The sequence below is a fragment of the Colossoma macropomum genome, unplaced genomic scaffold, assembly GCF_904425465.1.
Source record: "Colossoma macropomum unplaced genomic scaffold, Colossoma_macropomum, whole genome shotgun sequence".
NCBI lineage: Eukaryota > Metazoa > Chordata > Actinopteri > Characiformes > Serrasalmidae > Colossoma > Colossoma macropomum.
Genome location: NW_023494789.1, coordinates 14,185,810 through 14,202,263, shown reverse-complemented (window position 1 = coordinate 14,202,263; position 16,454 = coordinate 14,185,810). Strand labels below are relative to the sequence as shown.

The following is a 16,454-nucleotide window of genomic DNA, read 5'->3' as shown; positions in this document are numbered from 1 at the left end:
CGTGTCCTCTTTACAAGATATCAGGGTTTTATAATGGCCCATATATAATAATACATAGAACTGTCATCACACCTCCCTGGAGAACTCCTTATTCGCGGTCTGCATATGTATGAAGACCTGGTGTTGTTAATGACTGTTTCCCATCACTGCAAACCCGTCATGCGGGTTTCTCCACTACAACATCTGGACAATTTGATACTTCCTCTCTAGGACAGTCACCTAAGTGCTTGTCCAGTACCTTGCAATCTCAAGGCTTGATTAAAGTCAGGCCCTTTCAAATGATCAAAAGGGTTACTTATATCACCCCACTGCTGCGTTCTTTTCACTGGTGTCCAGTAACTGTTCACATCAGATTTAAACTCTGACACCTGCCTACAAAGCCAAAAAATGGACCAGCTCCTTCCTACCTGATGACCTAGAGCAGGTTAAGCTTCAATACAGCCCAGCTTGACCCCGGACACATGAAAAGACAAACATCAAGACTCCTCCATTGGAGCCCATGTGGTGGAACAAACTTCCACTGGACAGCAGAATTCCTCACCATCTTCAAATGGCGACTGAAGATCCATCTTTGGACTCCAGCCTATTTACAGTATTTACTCTTTACAGCCTATTTACATTTTCTGAGTGGACAAGAAAGCACTTTTCTCTCTAAAGTGCTTTTTCTATATGCAATAAGTGTAATTTAAATATATATGCTACTATTTCTTAACTAATGATTGACAAATCAGGATGGTATTCACTTTTAGTGAATGTACTGCATATGCATTTATCTAAAAAAAAACAACAACAACAAAAAAAAACATTACATTAAAAAATAAAATCTTCACAAATCGAAGCTGCTAATTCAATATGCCTTTTGGGGTAACATTTTCTTTGAAGGGTGTCTACATAACACATTCATATCACCTTACATGAACACTTCATAACATGTTCATGAATGCTTAAATCAACATTCATAAACTATACATGTTTTACATGATATTAATATGGACTACAATGTCATTTTACCAAAAGATGTTTTTCAAAATAAAAGTCCTCATTTTATTTATTATTTTCAGCGAAACTCCTCTTTTCTGGACTGTCAGCATAAAATGACCTGGCTTTATCCCTTTGGACAGAAAGTGTTTTCACACTTTTTGCCTAGACTTTCAACTTTTTTTTTTTTCTCAAGCATTTGTATTTTGCAATTTTGCTATTCTTTCTGCTTTTTACGCTAATTATTCATATATAAAATGTACTGTTCATTCAACACTCTATACATTATTGTGAAAATGTTACTTAAACTAAGTTTAACTTTCTTGGAGTAAATGCTAACACTGTTATCTCAATTACTGTGGAGGTTTTATTTTTAGTGATGTTCTTCCTCACTTACGGTTTTGGAGAAGGCACAAGTATAACTGTGCATTGATTATCCTGTGTAACTGAGGTTAAATGTGACAAGCACTGTTATCACAAGGAATGATTTCTTTTTGGCATTACTTCATAGTATAATCGAGTGGTGGCTCTTTGACTTTCCTCACTCAGGGTGCTGATAAATTTGCCTTGCTTTGTCTTCACCATAAAAGTGATGGAAGTCACGTTATCCTCACTAAAGTGCATGTTACATGAATGGATGGATCTTGAATGGAATGGATAAGTATTATGGACCTGTCCCACCACCACACAAAGTTTGAGACTTTAAGTTGATTGACTGTTCATAGCATATTTATGAGTAATTCACTGTCCATATAGTAAAGTGACATGCAAGACAACATTCATAAGTGATTCATAGCATTTTAAGGAGCTGTTAATATACCATATAGTAAAGTGACATGCAAAGCCACATTCATAAGTGAGTCATAGCATTTTTAAGAGATCTTTACAGACCATGTGTATAAATAGTGATAGTGATTTACAATTAAATATCTACAATTATTTCCCTACCTTTGCAGCAAAACCCAATGACTGTGAAAAGGAGTCAATAAACACCACAAGTAGGAAGGTCCTTTTTTTATTGGCAAGACCTCTGTTCAGAACAGGCACTTAAACATGCTGCTCGAAATCAAATCAGGACAAACTCTTCTGAACATGGAAAATACAGATGTGTTCAATAAAATCTTCAACTCTTTTCTAAAACGAATGAAGACACCACCTCATGTGGCCGTTACTGAAGGGGTACTGCCTTCACTTTGCTCCTTTTCATCTTAGACTGAAATTATTTTAAATTCTCTGAAAAACAAAACAAAAATGTGAAGGAAATAAAACGACACAAGTCACTGCAAGAGTCTGAAGATATCATGATACTGGCACTGCAGCTGGTTGTCTGTCCTCTTCTGGCTATTAAAAAGATCAAACATGAGCAGTCAGACGTGTGGAACTCTACACGTACAGGATCAGCCTATTTATACTGAAAGCGCATGAACGTTAGGTTACGTTAGTGGGCTAGATAGACTGTCATAGCAGAGGAATGATATATAACGAGCAGTATAGCAGTTAAATTAGCTAACCTACTTTGCTTATGATCAGTAACTGTAGCTAGCCAAGAAACTTTGCTAACTAGCTAGCAGGCCAACACTACCTTACATTAGCTATTAAAATGCATCAAGCTAACGTTCATGTTAACGTCACGTAGGTTAGTTAGCTAAGTTACATGATTCAGTTAAGCCCCAAAGATAAATAGACCTTATGCGGCTCTTGTTAACAACATTCTTTTTTTTCCGAACTTAAAATAACTGATACTGATTTACCTTAGCTTACTGTTTGTAACGGTGCCAGCCGAGCTGAAGTAGTTAACTCTAGTGGGCCTAAATGAGCATTACTTATGACACACAGCAGTGCGATGCGGAGTGATACGGTAAGCTAGTCCCAAATCAAAGGTGCACGTTTGGCTAGTGACGTGGTCTATACCAGGGGTCGGCGAAGTGTCAACAAAAGTCATTTTACTATCCTGGCTGTAATGTGTCTCAGTATGTGCTAATGTGCTAGTATAGGCTAAAAGTATATAAACAAAAGACTTACTTTACTCTGCTTTAACTATAGCCACGTGTCTCGCATCTCCACCACGAAAATTTGCCGAAAAGTAAAATAATCTTGTAAAAAAGTGAAATAATTCTTGTAAAACGTCTTTTAAAGTTCATTTTTTTACGAGGCTGAAATCAACTTCTCGTTCGCCAGCTTGTTTTTCGAATTTACCCGTTCCACCTTAAATGGCGCCTGATGTGCCAGAATGTAACTGCTGCAGCATTTAAGGTGGAACGGGTAAATTCGAAAAACAAGCTGGCGAACGAGAAGCTGATTTCAGCCTCGCGACTTTTCAGTATTTGATAGTTTCTCGTTACAGATTGAATATATCGGGAAACAAACTGGAATGAATGAATGAATTCATAGTCCAAGTCCATTTGCATCCAAATTACCGATGTTTGTCTTAAATTTTTCCCTTCGCTTTTTTGTTAGCTAACTTACTTACTAAGCTAGCTAGCTGGGCAAGACTGCTGACTGTCCTGCTGTGAACGGAAGTCTGCACGCCTGCAGGGTTAAGGGTAAATTAGCAGATATAGGCTATATTAACTCCAGTGTTTAAGACCGTTTATAGTTGAAACTGTGTTGAAAGATCAGCAGAGCTTTATTTTACTGTAAAGGAGGATTATTTTATTTTTGCCTATTTTGCAGTTCCTGATTTGATTTTGAGCAGCATGTTTAAGTGCCTGTTCTGAACAGTGGTCTTGCCAATAAAAAAATAGGACCTTCCTACTTGTGGTGTTTATTGACTCCTTTTCACAGTCATTGGGTTTTGCTGCAAAGGTAGGGAAAATAATTGTAGATATTTAATTGTAAATCACTATCACTATTTATACACATGGTCTGTAAACATCTCTTTAAAATGCTATGAATCACTTGTGAATGTTGTCTTGCATGTCACTTTACTATGTGGACAGTGAATTACTCATAAATATGCTATGAACAGTCAATCGACTTAAAGTCTCAAACTTTGTGTGGTGGTGGGACAGGTCCATAATACTTATCCATTCCATTCAAGATCCATCCATTCATGTAACATGCACTTTAGTGAGGATAACGTGACTTCCATCACTTTTATGGTGAAGACAAAGCAAGGCAAATTTATCAGCACCCTGAGTGAGGAAAGTCAAAGAGCCACCACTCAATTGTACTATGAAGTAATGCCAAAAAAGAATCATTCCTTGTGATAACAGTGCTTGTCACACTTGTCACAAGTTGAAAGCCTAGGCAAAAAGTGTGAAAACACTTTCTGTCCAAAGGGATAAAGCCAGGTCATTTTATGCTGACAGTCCAGAAAAGAGGAGTTTCGCTGAAAATAATAAATAAAATGAGGACTTTTATTTTGAAAAACATCTTTCGGTAAAATGACATAGTAGTCCATATTAATATCATGTAAAACATGTATAGTTTATGTATGTTGATTTAAGCATTCATGAGCATGTTTGAAGTGTTTATGTAAGGTGATATGAATGTGTTATGTAGACACCCTTCAAAGAAAGTGTTACCCCTTTTGGGAACCACAGTAAGATTCATTAAAAATTATTGGGCCTACAAGTGATTTGTTGAACATTAACAAACAGTAGTGACTTTCTTACTCATGTTTTATAAATGACCTGTTCATTACATGTAAATTATTTGCAACATTTTTGCAGCCCCTAATCTAAAGTGGACACTATTCCATATATATGAATATCTAAAATTCCTAAGTCATTTACAAACTGAAGTCCTTTTGTTAAGTCATTTATACATTAATTGGTCAACATTTATAAAACACTTTGCAGCCCCTAATCTAAAGTGGAAACAAAAAACAATGTATAGACTTTTAATCAGGCTGTTTACTCAGTACTATTGCTAGTATTAAGCATGAGCTGGCACACAAATTCTTCATTTTATTCAACCATAAAATACAATTTATCAAAAGAGAACAAGTGAGTTGTTTGAATTTTTATTCCATATAGTAGACAAATTTGAGTTAATGTTTTGTAATAGCTATTTGCTTAACATTTAAAAGTAGTATTTACTTTTTTGGCAAACAAGACATGACAATTTGTAGCACAAATTAATTCATAAAATTTGACACATTTGAAATTCCTTCAACCTTAACTATATTGTAACTTGTCCTGCATGAACATTAGTGCAAAATTGCATGTACAGTCTTTACAGGTTGCCTGCTAAATTAATAGGACTAAAGTCCGGTTGAGTTTAATGTGGCATCTCATTCATGGAGTTTTCCAAGATCATGAATTAGCTGTCCTAGAGGCCCATTATGATGCTTTTTTGCTAGCCATTCATACCGTTTAATTACAGTCAAGTGATTCTTCAATAGCTCTTCTGTCCGGTTACCTCTAAGCCTCCAAAATGTTTCCTTGTATGTTCTCCAGGCCCTCTCTATATGCTGGGTATGAGCCCTTGTCTGAGCATCCACATATGATACACTGTGAATGACTGTGTAATGCCTGTAGCCAAGCTGAGGTAGAGCCTGCCGGTAGGTACGCCACTCATCACTTAGGATAGTGGATCCCCTCTTGACATGTTGAGTGATGAGTGGCATGAGTTCCCCTCTGGACCTCCGCTCGACGAGGCGAAGAACTGGCTTTCTTTGATTTGTGTCCCCAACTTTCACACCAAGCATGCTGAACACCCACTTCCTCCTCCTCCATCCTCCAGCCATACGTCCTCTTCCATACTAAGTTAGATAAAAAGGAAAGCAGTATCACATTAACTGCTTAAATGGCTATGTCCTGCCACCCAGTCTCATCTTCTGTTACAAAGTAATAAAAGTGAAGAAATACTTATGGTTCTTATGGTTAATGAATAATAAGCCAGGATAGGGATTAACCTCTTAAACTGCAGAAGCTTGTATATGACACATCAGTTCCTTACTCTCATAATTACATAATATATTAGCCTTTTAGGTAATGCTTTACCGATGGGCAGCCTTCATAAAGCTGCATGACAACCTCCATTAGTCTTTCATGACAACAAACATAAACCTACATAAACATTTACAAAGGCTCCAACAAGCATAACTGTTATAAAGGCTGCTTTTGTCAACAGTTCATTTGCTGTTATCTGGAAGTACTTGGGTTGAAAAATGTGCCAGGATCTGCTAACCCTAGAAAGTGATTCAATGGCCAACATTAAAATGTCCTATGAGTTCTATGATGTGTTTTAAGAAGTGCATGTGAAATGGACACTATTAGGAATAGGAGAGCTGTGGAAAAGATATGACAACACTAAAACATCAGTTGTCATAACATGTTATGTTATTTCACACAGAAAGTGAAATGTTGTTACCTGATGCTAACATAGAAAACATGTTTTTTTTTTACTATAAAATATTGCACTGACCATTTACACATGATTGTGAGGACAAGCAATTGGTGGTGCTTGGAATTCTATATAATTGATTGCTAAATTGATGGCTCAAAAAGGTGTAACTGTTAAAATAACTTACTGTTTTATTTGAAAATAAAAATAAATTGTAACCGTAACATGTTTTTCAAGTGTAATGTGTCTGTAAACGCTAGGGACGCAAAAATGGACGTTTCTGTAGAATGACCCATTTATTCATTGCAAGAATCTTAGCTCAATTGTTTCTTTCAGTGAGCAAATTTCTTTATTTTTTGTGATCAAGGCAGATTTCGTCTTTTTTGCAATGAAAAGTCACTAGTTCGTTTCACTCTTGTCCCATTTTAATGAATTCACTGATGATCTGTAAATGTGTGCTAAATGTTTCCCACTAGGATATAAACATTTATAAAATTTAAAAATGGTGAACCTGGTTATCTTTGGATTAGGTACTGGAAAAAGATTCATATATAATGAATTAATGTTTTTATTTGCAAATTACTGTATGGAGATACACAGTCCTACTTGATCATATGTAATGTGATAATGTGTTAACATGTACATGACATTAAAATCTATATTCATTAACAGGTTGTAAACCTTTATAAACATTAATTTATAATGAGTTTCGACTTTAGTTCAGGTCCTGCTAAAAAGCCAATAACTGATGAATGTATAGCTTCAACGTACAGTTTGCAAGCATTTATAAACTTTGGACTAATTCTGTTACCTACTTTATGCAATTAAAAAGATCTAGAACGAATGAATCCTTTTTTGATGCAGATCTTTCAACAGGACTTTTAACTTTACTCACCAGACACATGTAACTTGCTGGAACACACTGTAGGTAAACAGGATCACAGTAGCACACTTGATTGGATATCTTTAGGTGTTGGACCCCTCTCGACCTAGCAGTGACACTGAGGTATGTAGAACCACAGCAGCACCATTGGGAATTATCAGTGTGTGAAATGTCCCCTGGTATTCACGGGGTCTCATGTTGGCTGGCTACTCTAATGCCACCACACACTGAGCGAGCTGCAACACGTTACCCAGTGTGCAAAAATTTACAACCATTGTTTTTTAAGGAACATCCAGTTCTTCTTCATCCTGACAGCTCTGTTCATTTTCTCAGCACTTCACAGTGCGCTATGTAGTATTTTGCTGTCACTACATTAAATTAAAGCCATATCAAGATCACAGAAGGTCACAGTACATCACATATGGCACAAAAAGGCAGTCAGTCTTTTTGATAAAGAAGTTATCTCAGCTAAGGTTACTATTTTAGCCTTTTTGAGCTTGTATCTGTCAGCCAGTTTGTGCAAACGTAAAAAACTGTTGAGCGCTTTGTTTCATTAAATTTACACAAATAGATCAATAGTTTATTGGCTGGCATTCTATAGCAGCGCTGTGCTATGTGATGCAGAGTGTTGCACAAAATTCCACAGACGCCCGCGAATCTGAAGCAGTCATGTTAGTGGTACTTAGCGATTCCGTCGTTGCAGAATTCTCCATGATATGAGTTCTCATACAGGCACCTGGAGAGGTGAACCTGCTCTGCAAACTTCCCTTCAAATTCATTCCTTCTGAATGAAGCACTGCTAATGGAGCCCTAAAGGACAGCACACATTGGAAGCTACATGAACTGTCCTTTGTAAACATCTGTTCATTTTCCAATTTTTATGAACTAATGATTTGCTCACGGTATATTAAAGTTAGAAAGTGTTACTGGTGTTTTCCGATGTATTTCTATCACAGAAACCTTAGATGGCTATACAAACTTTTACACAGCCATTTTTGAGCCTTTGAAAATGGAATAATGATGATAATGGAAGAGTTATACATTAGGCACAGCGAGTAGTGCTGTCACCTCACAGCAAGAAGGCCCTGGGTTTGATTTCCTAGCTGGGTGACCAGAGTCCTTTCTGTGTGCAGTTTGCATATTTTCCCTGTGTCTGTGTGGGTTTCTCTGGTTTCCTCCCACAGTCCAAATACATGCTGTCAGGCTAATTGGACATGCTAAAGTGCCCCTAGGTGTGAAGGTGAGTGTGAGTGTATATGTCTGTCTGTCTGTCTGCCCTGCAAAGGACTGGTGACCTGTCCAGGGTGTATCCTGCCTTTCGCGTGGCACCTGGGGCTCCAGCACCCCCCCATGACCCAGAGGGATAAGCGGTTTAGAGAATGTGTGTGTGAGTTAGTGAGTTATACACTGTGTAGTCAGTAATTAGGCTGAGTAATTAGAGAGAATTAGTAGCTCACACCTCAGAGGTTTTATCATAGTTAGAATTAAGGCTGATGCTCTCTCCAGTAAGTGCAAGCTCAAAAAACTAAAGCCAAACTTTCTGTATAAGGACAGTGGAATTTACATTTAAGCCTAATAAGGTTTCCAAATTAATGGGCTCTCTGGCTGAGAACTTCTGCTTTGTAGAGTGTCTGTCCACAAGGAATTCACAAACGCAGGTTTAGAAAAATACAAAAATATAATCTTTATTAAATGTACTTGAGGTCATACAACCACTGTCAGTTTGGAGGACCAATAATAACAATAAATAACAATACTAAAAAGGTTTACAGCGCTATTGGGGTTTATCAAGCATTTGAGAATTTAAGCACTAAATACTCATTTACACATGCACTGTACGGTGAACAGGCCAGAGGGAAGCAACATATCTTATTGTACTTAGTCACACCAGACAAGTTAAAATCTATATCACCATCAGTTTTTAGGTAAAAATAAAACAATCCTCCTTTGCAGTAAAATAAAGCTCTGCTGATCGTTCGAACACAGTTTTAACACTAAATGGTCTTAAACGTTGGAGTTAATATAAAAAGCTAATTCACCCTTTAACCCTGAAGGTTGGCGCGCAGATTACTGGTCACCATAGAAACGCAGACAACAATCTCGCCTAGGTGGTAGCCGACTAAAAGACAGCAGTAAAGTTGGCTTGGGGTTAGCGATTCAGATTTTTATCGGCTATAACTCCGGAATGCAGTAACGTGTATCCACAAACACTGGTGAGCTTTGTTAGTCCTGATTTGTGAATTCAGATTACGACATTTTCCATGCCAAAATCTGCCAATATTACACATCAGGGTTGTGTTTTCTAAAGCTTATGACTTCAAAGGTTGAGCTCTCAGATGAATGAAACCAGGTTCAAACTGACCAGGCTGATTTGTGAAAAATTTCATAGTTCTTATTTTGCCCATCCGTGGCCTGTGTAGACCACAAGCACGGAAAGTGGAATATAAGCCTTTTTTTGACCTCAGAAGGTGAAATGACTCCAAAATCTATGTAAATGTGTTTGATTAAGCAGAGCTCAGTTTGTGACAAAAATCACAAATGGAGCTTGATTTGTTTGATTGCTCCATACAGCTCTGTCTTCTAGTAAGACTATCTGACTTTGCAGTTTAATTCCACATACAAACATGTTTAGTAACCTTGTAAATTCCCTCGTTGAACATATTACTTGATTTTGGAAAAAAATCACAAATGGATTATGATATTTTAGTGTTTTATACAGGTCTATTTCCATTACCCCCTGCGATCGACTGGCGACCTGTCCAGGGTGTATCCTGCCTTCCGCCCAATGACGGCTGGGATAGGCTCCAGCACACCACTGTGACCCAGAAGGATAAGCAGTTTAGATGATGTGTGTATGTATACATGTATTTCCATTACCATGCATACAAAATTATCTGAAGATATCTGGAGGGGTTAACACTTTTTTCAGCACTGTATGTCTGTCTATTCGGTGTATAACGCTTGAGCCCCACCCACTCACATAATTGCCATAAGAAGTGTTTCTGTCTGGTGTGCTTTTTGATTGGGGCACAATTCAGGGTGGTCATTTTGAACACAACTCATTTACCTATTTAATGCATAAAGACACAGTGACAAGAGCAGCTTATTTAATTCTAAGAGAAGAGACTTTGAAGATGGTCATATACAATTGAATTATAACTGTCGTTTTATACATAAACCAACAAAAAATCATAAGGACTTCTGAGAAAATGCAATATGAAAATACAAAATAAAAATCAATAAGATATTAAAGTACAATTGAGGCATGTAATTGAATAAATAAATAAATGAATAAAAAAGAAAATAATCCCCACAAACTGTAAGAATGTTGTTCATGGGTTTTGCAGAAGAAAGTGAGAAACATGGGAAAGACAAGATAAAATAAAATTTGTTTCTATTTCTTGAAAAGTACTCGGTGGGCCAGCAGATTCCCAGAAAGAAAGATTTACAATCAAAAGTACAGGAGGGAGAAAGCCTAAACTTGTTCAGTTTATATTTATTACGGAAGCATAACTACGTCAGTGGATGGTTTAAGTTACGTTGAACGAATAGATAAGTTCCTGGTTCCACTGGGAAATTTCCTGTGGAGTCACAGTAGGTTTGATTTTAGGGCATTTGCTTTCTCTTTGTGTCTGTTAACTCTTTTTATTAAGTTTATTAAGACTGACTCATTTGAGCTCTGCTGAAAATGTATTTGCATAAGTTGCAATAGTACCCAGTACTGATATCAATCAAACATCTATCTTTTTTTTCCCTCACAGATCAAATAATAATCGGTTTGTTGACACTCTTGCTTGGTATTGTGTAACCTTTGACTATCGTGAGTTGAGTCTCATCAATGGAATTGCATTTTGGTGTGCTATGGTGGTGAGTTTTATCCGCTGGTATTCTATCAGATAGAGATACTTCTATAAATATTTCCCAATACCAATTTAAATGAAAAGGCTTGCATTGTTCCTCTCTTTCAGTACATCTGCGCTGGCTGTTTCAGCAAGTAACAAGCCTAATCTCTCTGTGGTATGTAAACAGCAAGTACAGTTTTACTGTGTTTACATTCATTGCAGAAATGTGCTTCGAGACTTATTTCAATAATACTTTTCTTTGTAGGTCATTAAAGCTGTACTATGTTGTAAATGCATGATTATTTATTCATAATTGATAAATAACTGAACTACATCATTTATTACTAAGAAATAATTTGGTCCCACTCTCTAACTGTGCTGCTACATGTATCAGTTTTTCTTAATGTAGTAGCACAAGCATATTCCGGTAGCTGTAACAGCATGTAAACTGCTTCCATACCTGAGAAATGCTGATTGTAGACCTAGGAGACGTGGAGGTCATCACAAGAAGATGCAGTTACCAAATCACAGCTCAGTTGAAATAATAGCTTTCTGTTTTAACTGTAACTACATCACCAGTCACTCCTTCAGATTTCTGGTTTTATCTTCTAAATTCATGTGAATGAAGCATCAAACCTGTTCTGTGATGTGGGAAGTCATTAGACTGCTAGCCAACAAGCTAACAACCCCACACATCACCGAACCTGCTGAGTTACCTTTTCTGTCACTCCAACACCAGACACTGGACTTCCTTGTTTAGATTTGAGCCTGTATTCATTGTGAGTTAGCATAAGTTAGCCGGAACTGAGCCGGTCTTCCAGCAGAGCTATTAACTTAGCCTGCTAATGTTAGCTAAGCATGCGCAAACAGGTTGTTTAGCTAATTAGGTAACAACTCTAACAAGTGTACAAACCAGTTTATTAGAGATGGAATATAAATTCAACACTGTTCTAAATTAAAATGGTACTAAACTTTTCTATTATTTTGTGAGAGCAAACATTCATTTAAAAGAGGTGACTCACTAGTCTATGACTTTTAGCAAGTGATGGTAATTTTCATTTTAACATATGAAGAGTTTAACATTAACAAATCATAGGATTACGTTTGAGTAAATGTTTGACGAAAAAACTGTCGATACATCAAATGAATTAAGCATTTGCTTACGAGAAGCATTTTGAAGCTTTCAGAAGCTGCTTTAAAAGCACAATCTGCCTCACTATGGGTGGAATGTACCCTTACATTTTTGCTGACACATCAGTTAGCGAGCCTGGCTCAGCTGTTAACAATAAAAGTCTATGTTCATATCAGTTCAGCTTGCTAGCTTCAAGACTGAAATACAGTGGATAACATATGCTCCCTCTCTGATCATACAGTCATACATTTGATTTAAAAATGTTTCAGTTGCCTTTTGTGTTTCAGTATGACTATAATTTTGGAAATCAAAGTAGAATGAAAGTTGAATGAAAATTTGTCTATTACAGCTCATCTTTTGCTTTTGTTTTCTGTTTCTCATCTTGGTGACTGATGCTCTGTGCATGAATGTGATAAGCAGAATAACTGCAGCAATAACCATCACCGTATTTTTTGCTGTTTTTGATATTAGCGCACGAGTTTAGGCCCTGCTACTATGGTTGTTCAATGGTAAGATTTTTTATTTGTCATCACATGACATACTCAATTGTATATCACATCTTTTTATCTGATTGACAGTCCGAGACCACCAGGCATTCATTTAATTTCCAATTTCCAAACGGCAGTTAAATACAAGTAATTAATCTCTCAGGAGATAATTCTGAGTAGCCGCACTGTTATATGAATCAGAATGCTAGATTATAGGTGATAACAGTATAATTTGTTTGAGTGTAGAAATGATTTTCATGCCAATGTCAAAAGATCATTTGAAATCTTTATTTGAGACCCCTCATCAGCAGTAATCATAAACAGAGGTCATTCTAAAAATCGCCCATCCTTTGTGCTCTCTCTGCCAAAAGGCTCTTAAGGTTTCATGGTGATGCTTTGTGCTTAAAGATGCTCCCTAATCAGCTTTCAGTGGTTTTAGCAGCTCATAGAGATCAACATGTACTATGAGTTTAAAAAGACATCAGTTTAACACAAAAACTGAGTAGTAGCTGATCGACTTTTACAAAAAATGATCATTTACACACATTAATGTTTTGCACCCATTATTCAAAAACTATAGAAGAAAGAAAGCAAACATGCATGTGGAAATAAAAGCTTACCACTCACTAGACTTCACCATCTGTTCATGTTTCAGACTTTTAGTTTAAATCTGTCTGGTTAGGTTTATCAAGGGTTTGAATTATAATCAGTCAAACTGGAGAATGTTGTGGAAGATCAGGGTAAACGCCTGATTCAGAGATCTTCAGGAAAACAATGCAGATCTCAGTTCTGACAATAACAACAAAATTCTTATTAAATTTTCTATAGATTGGCTGAGTGAACTACTGCTGTGAGAGGGATTCTTCAGAATTCTCTCCTGGTAGCAGGACCGCCTCCCCACATTATCACCCCAAATTAAAAACTCTTTAAGTCTACATGATTGTTTATGTATGTGTGTGTGTGTGTGTGTGTGTGTGTGTGTGTGTGTGTGTACGTTTGCTATTTATCTGTTTCGAGAATTTGCCATTTTGTTTGATGAATGAAAGCTGGTTTCTTTTTTGTCCAATAAACACTACTGTGTCCAAAAATGTTACTCTTGTTAATCTACCAGTGAGAGTTCTGTAGCTATGAAGTCTTCTAGCTTTGTAAACTGCACAGTTCATACACCTTAAGAACGAACCAGTTCATGATGAAATTAACTTTACTTTTATTTTACTTTTAGATCTTTGAGATTTCTGTAGCGCTGGTGATTTGTTCCATAATTCAGTCCATCATCTCCATTTGTGTCTCAGCCTTTGCCTGTAAAGCCACCTGCAGCGATGAACCTTCTGTAGGTGTACAATTTTAGTAAAATAAGGACAGTTTCAGAGATGCGATAAAATACCCAGTGGGTATATTCCTGTATATTGTTGTTGAAGAGTTTTGGTGAGTTTTGTTGTTGCACTGCCCCCTTTTGATCAAGAGATCACTGTCAATGAACATGGTTTACACGTTTTCTATCTGCTGTAATGACCTTGTAAAGTGATTCACCCTGTATAAACTATGCAGCTTATGAATCTCTCTGTATGTCTGTAGGTGAACATCACTGTGGCTCCAAACCAAGCAGGATGTCCTGATTACCCCAGTAAACAAGTAATAATATGTCAAATTATCCTTTGAGAGTTAATACTGTAAAAATTGAGCAAAATTACCTTAACATGTGGTACAGTTGTGTACTGTATATTTACAGCCCTTTATTGTCAACTAAGCTGCCTGTTAGTTTTTTTTTTTAAGTTTACATTGTGCAGCTTTTACAATGTGTACATATTTGCTTTACAGTGTCCACTGTATGAAGTCAACAGTGCCACCATTAACAGTGCACCAATGGAAAGTCCTCCACCATACAGTGAGAAAGCTTAATCATCTAACTGAAACTAAGTTACCATCTCCAGATTAGACACCACGATAACATTATATCTGCACTGCCACTATAGAGCTATACATATATGTTTTTTATCATAATACATGCTACACTGCTAATTTTATTTTTATTGTACAGCCTGTAATTTTATTTATACGATGTTTGATGTCAGTTTTTGCATATCATTTTGTTTTTTTTTCTTCCTAAGTATTAGGATGGACTGCACTAATGTAAGGATGTTTCGATAATGCAATCAAAATGTTATAATTTCTTTTTTTAAGTAAATCAGTTTTCAATATGCATTTTTATCCAAAATATTGTTAGATTTTATTTTACATCATTTGGACACATTGTATAGGCCTCTCTATTTTTTTTTATGATTGTAAACCCAATAGTCACTGGTTTAAGTCATTCAGTCCCTCATGAACATCAGTATTATATGTAGATCAGATATGTTTGCGTTATATCCTGTACCTTAAATCAAATATGAAATAATCTCTGTGGATGAAACTGAACCATGGCACACATTTTAGGCAGTGAATTTCTCATGACCATCTACCGTTAACAACTGATAAGGTAGCAGTTATTATATAGATCAGACATTAAAACTACTCCTACTCTAAACCTTTTTTGTAACAATCTATTTGAAGTTATGCAAAAAGCTTTTTAACATACAGTGAAAAAGTATTTGCCCCTTCAAGATTTATTCTATTTTTGCATATTTGTTGCACTCAAATGTTTTAGATCATGATATGAATTGTAATAAAAGATAAAAATAACCCTAGTAAACATGAAATGCTGTTTTTAAATAATTAATTTATTTATTAAAGGAAAATGCTGCTCAGTTCTGCATTGCACTATGTGAAAAAGTAATTGTCCTCTTAGCTACCAAATCAACTAGTTAACCAAATTCAATTAACTGTTGAATTCAGCTTCACTGGCCCACTCCCAGGCATGATTACTGCCAGACCTGTTGAATCTAAACATCACTTTACATAGAACCTGTCTGGTAATGAGAAGCAGGCTAGAAGGTTTGAAAAGCAGCACATGATGCCAAATTTTAAAGACATTCAATGACAGATGTGAAACAGAGTCATAGAAACCTGCAACTATGGAAGAGGGTTACAGAGTCTCTATAAGGCTCTGGGACTCCAGCGAACCACAGTGAAAGCCATTATTTACAAAAGCAAAAAACTTGAAACAGTGGTGAACCTTTCTAGGAGTGCCCGGCCTACCAAAGTGTCTCCAAGAGTGCATCAACGACTCATCCAGGAGGTCAAAAAATAACCCAGACAAACATCTAAAGAACTCCTGGCCTCACTTGCCTCAGTGAAAGCGAGTCATGGCTGGCTTTGTGATGCTAATGGAACTGACCAAAAAACATTGGTCATATCAACAACAGAAAAAAAAACAAAAAACACGGTGTGTTGTGGGAATGCCATCAAAGATGGTGGATGGGTCAGCAACCAATGGAGTTAGCTTGTCAATACACTGATTGGCTACCCTGTATTCCCCTGTGAAAACCCTTTGGAAGACTTTTCTACAATGCTGTCACTCATCTTTGTAGTCCTTTTGCTAAGTGGTTGCTATGCTATTGTAGGTAGTTGTAAGTGTATTGCTGCACAACGGCTATGATATTGAATGTGGTTGCTAGGGTATTGTCTTGTATTGTATTGCAGGTGGTTTTTAGAGTGTTGCTATGTGATTTTGAGGGTATTGCTAGATGGTTACCATGGTGTCAAGGCTGCTAGGATGATGCTAAATGGTTGCTGTTGTATCCCAGGTGGTTGCTATGGTGTTGGAGCAATACACAAATTTTTGCACAACCTTTTTCCTGGGCATTCTTACTAGAAAAAATATATTGTATCAATGCTACACAGAAAACAGAAGGTCTAATCAAAAAAACTGTATATGCCTCAATCAGACTCAATATTCTGGA

General features: G+C 36.7%; 1 protein-coding gene across 3 annotated transcripts in view; it reads left to right on the top strand.

Moving 5' to 3' along the window:
• Positions 1–16,454, top strand: part of LOC118807958 (membrane-spanning 4-domains subfamily A member 4D-like) — a 43,621-nt gene that overhangs the window by 11,163 nt on the left and 16,004 nt on the right. Inside the window, exons 7-8 of one of the 3 annotated variants that reach the window (XM_036570170.1) lie at positions 14,191–14,247; positions 14,434–14,520. The exons of the other annotated variants lie outside the window; for them this stretch is intronic. Of the exons in view, the coding sequence (XP_036426063.1) occupies positions 14,191–14,247; positions 14,434–14,514 (138 nt within the window). The 3' untranslated portion in view covers positions 14,515–14,520. Of the gene's footprint in view, positions 1–14,190; positions 14,248–14,433; positions 14,521–16,454 lie in introns of those variants that run through there. 3 annotated transcript variants of the gene reach the window in all.